The sequence below is a fragment of the Triticum aestivum genome, chromosome 4B (genome assembly GCF_018294505.1).
Source record: "Triticum aestivum cultivar Chinese Spring chromosome 4B, IWGSC CS RefSeq v2.1, whole genome shotgun sequence".
NCBI lineage: Eukaryota > Viridiplantae > Streptophyta > Magnoliopsida > Poales > Poaceae > Triticum > Triticum aestivum.
The window spans coordinates 3,746,526-3,749,113 of NC_057804.1; the positions used below are offsets into that span (position 1 = coordinate 3,746,526).

General features: G+C 48.3%; 1 protein-coding gene across 1 annotated transcript in view; it reads left to right on the forward strand.

Annotated features, from left to right (window-relative positions):
• LOC123094104 (probable disease resistance protein At1g58602) overlaps positions 1-1,283 on the forward strand; it is an 8,516-nt gene extending 7,233 nt beyond the window's left edge. The window contains exons 6-7 of the mRNA XM_044516177.1: positions 9-800; positions 949-1,283. Coding sequence (XP_044372112.1) covers positions 9-800; positions 949-1,104 — 948 coding nt within the window. The 3' untranslated portion in view covers positions 1,105-1,283. The remainder of the gene's footprint in view (positions 1-8; positions 801-948) is intronic.
• The last annotated feature ends 1,305 nt before the right edge of the window (positions 1,284-2,588 follow it).

Here is a 2,588-nt window from a genome sequence, read left to right on the forward strand (position 1 = left end):
TGATGCGTATGCCCCTCAATAGCTTAAAGATTTTAGTGATGTGGGACATGGCATATTGCACCCAACTCCCAGATGGCTTGTGTGCGCTCCCATGTTTAGAGTACCTAGACGTCGGACAAGCTCCAACAATCAAGCGTGTTAGGTCTGAATTCGTGCAGCCACATAGTCACTGCCATCATGCTTCATCCCAGGTTGCTGTCTCGTTTGCAAGACTGCACAAGATGATATTATGGGAAATGGCGGAATTGGAGGAGTGGGAGTGGGAGAAGGAAGTGCAGTCTATGCAGGCCTTGGAGGAACTTAAAATCAGAAGTTGCAAATTGAGGTCCATCCCTCCTGGCCTTGCCTCCCATGCAAAGTCTTTGAAAAAGTTAACCATATGCAATGTCCAGCAGCTCCAGTATATAGAAAACTCTGCTTCTGTAGTCGAGCTCAGCCTTGCTGGACTACCCGACCTGACTAGGATCTCCAATTTTCCCAAGCTGCGAAAACTTGAGATCTATTGCTGCCCGAAGCTCGAGTTGCTGCAGGAGATGGTTGCACTCCAGAAGCTAACAGTTCAGTACAGCGAGAAGCAGCTCCCATCGTACCTGCAAACTGTAAAGCCAAGCCATTTGCTGCTGGATTGCTGCTCGGTGATACTCCTTTCCATGGCTTTGGGAGAGTCTTGTTCCGAGTGGGACAAGTTCAGCCATATCCAGCAAGTTGAGGCTTATGCAGATGATGGAGGCATTGAAAAGAGATGGCATCTATTCTACACAAGGGAGCCCTACAACATGGAGACCAACATTGATCTGCAGGTAATATTTGTATATATTGGTAATTTGTTGCTCTTTTCCAATATGTGTAGTTACTAGTATATTTTTCTTAATCTCCTCTTGTTGATTCTGCCATAGTATACTAGTTTACCGGAAATGCTAGAGCCCACTGATTCGTTTTGCTTGTCAGGAGTGGTCAGACGATGTTAACTTTATCCAATCAGAGGGTGAAGATGGACTGCCTCGGTTAGCTGCCCTGATGAAATCTGCGGATGAAGATGAGGAGGATGCAGACAACACAGAAGAAATAGAGGAGGAAAGCATGGGCCAAGGAAGGGAGGAGTAGCAAATCAAGGAGGCAACAGCATGTTAATTTCCTGCTGCTGTTATATGTACAATCCCACGTGCTACCTCTCACAGCCCGGGATCACATGGTCCAAAAGCATATTTTTATATTTCCGCATTTGATTTGGTGTAATGTAGAAAACTAAGTACAGCATTGGAATTGCTTGGTTTGTTTGTCAACATATGGCAGAATATACATGAGAGGCCTGCATGCAGCATGCTTAATATATCTGATCCGTTAACGGCGCTAGTCAAGCACCTGGGTGGAGCGCAATGGTGGGTAACCGGAGTTTACGGACCGCAACAGGATCACGAGAAGATTGCTTTTATGCAAGAATTGGTCGACATTCGAGAGCTCATTGCCAGCCCCTGGGCGGTACTGGGTGATTTCAATCTATTGGTAAATCCGGAGGACAAAAGCAACTCTCTCATCAATAGGAGGATGATGGCGCGTTTTTGGGCAAAGCTCAATTTTCTCGAGCTGAAGGAAATCTACCTAAATGGCAGGAGATATACTTGGTCAAATGAAAGGGAATGTGCAACTTCGGAGCGGATCGATCGTGTGTTTGCCACTGTGGATTGGGTGGAGTGCTACCCGACTTGTTAGCTTACCGCACTAGGATCGGCCGTGTCGGATCACTGCCCACTTCTTTTGGATCTAAATGCCGAGTTGTGTATGGGACGGCGATTCAAGTTTGAATCTCTTTGGACCAAGGCAGAGGGTTTCATGCAAACGGTGCAGGAGGCGTGGAGCTCGACCTCAAGCGAGGGAAATCCATATGTGGTGCTTGATGCAAAACTAAGGGCAATGGCGAAACATCTAAAGAAGTGGAGTGATCGTTGGATTGGAAACGTTAAGCTTCAGATTGGTATAGCTATGGAGGTGATTTTCCGGCTGGACAAGGCAATGGAATCAAGGGCACTGACTGAGCAGGAATATGCCTTACGGAAGCTTCTCAAAAGGAAGCTACTGGGTCTGTGCTCACTGGAGCGCACCATCGCGCGGCAAAGGTCAAGAATCCTTGTCCTCCGCGAGGGAGATGCAAATACGAGTTTTTTTCACCAAAGCGCCTATCATAGATAGAGGAGGAATATGCTGACGGCGATTCGGCATGGGGACAGCGTGGCCACTGGGCAGGACGAGATTGCAAGCAAGGTAGACGATTATTTCTCATCTGTGTTTGGGGCGGCACCGGCACGTGAGCATGCTCTGGACCTGGCTAGCATTCACCTGCCATCAAGGAACCTGGCGCACCTAGAAGCCCCTTTCACCGAAGAGGAGGTGGAGAAGATCGTGAAGTCTATGCCGCTAGACAAAGCGCCGGGGCCGGATGGATTCACGCGCCGGTTTTATGCTGCGTGCTGGAACATTATCCGTCAGGATTTCATGCGGGCCTTTGAAGCTTTTTAGCAGGCGGACATGCGAGGTTTGACAGTGCTCAACAAGGCAATTGTGACCCTGTTGCCGAAAAAGGAGGGAGCTGT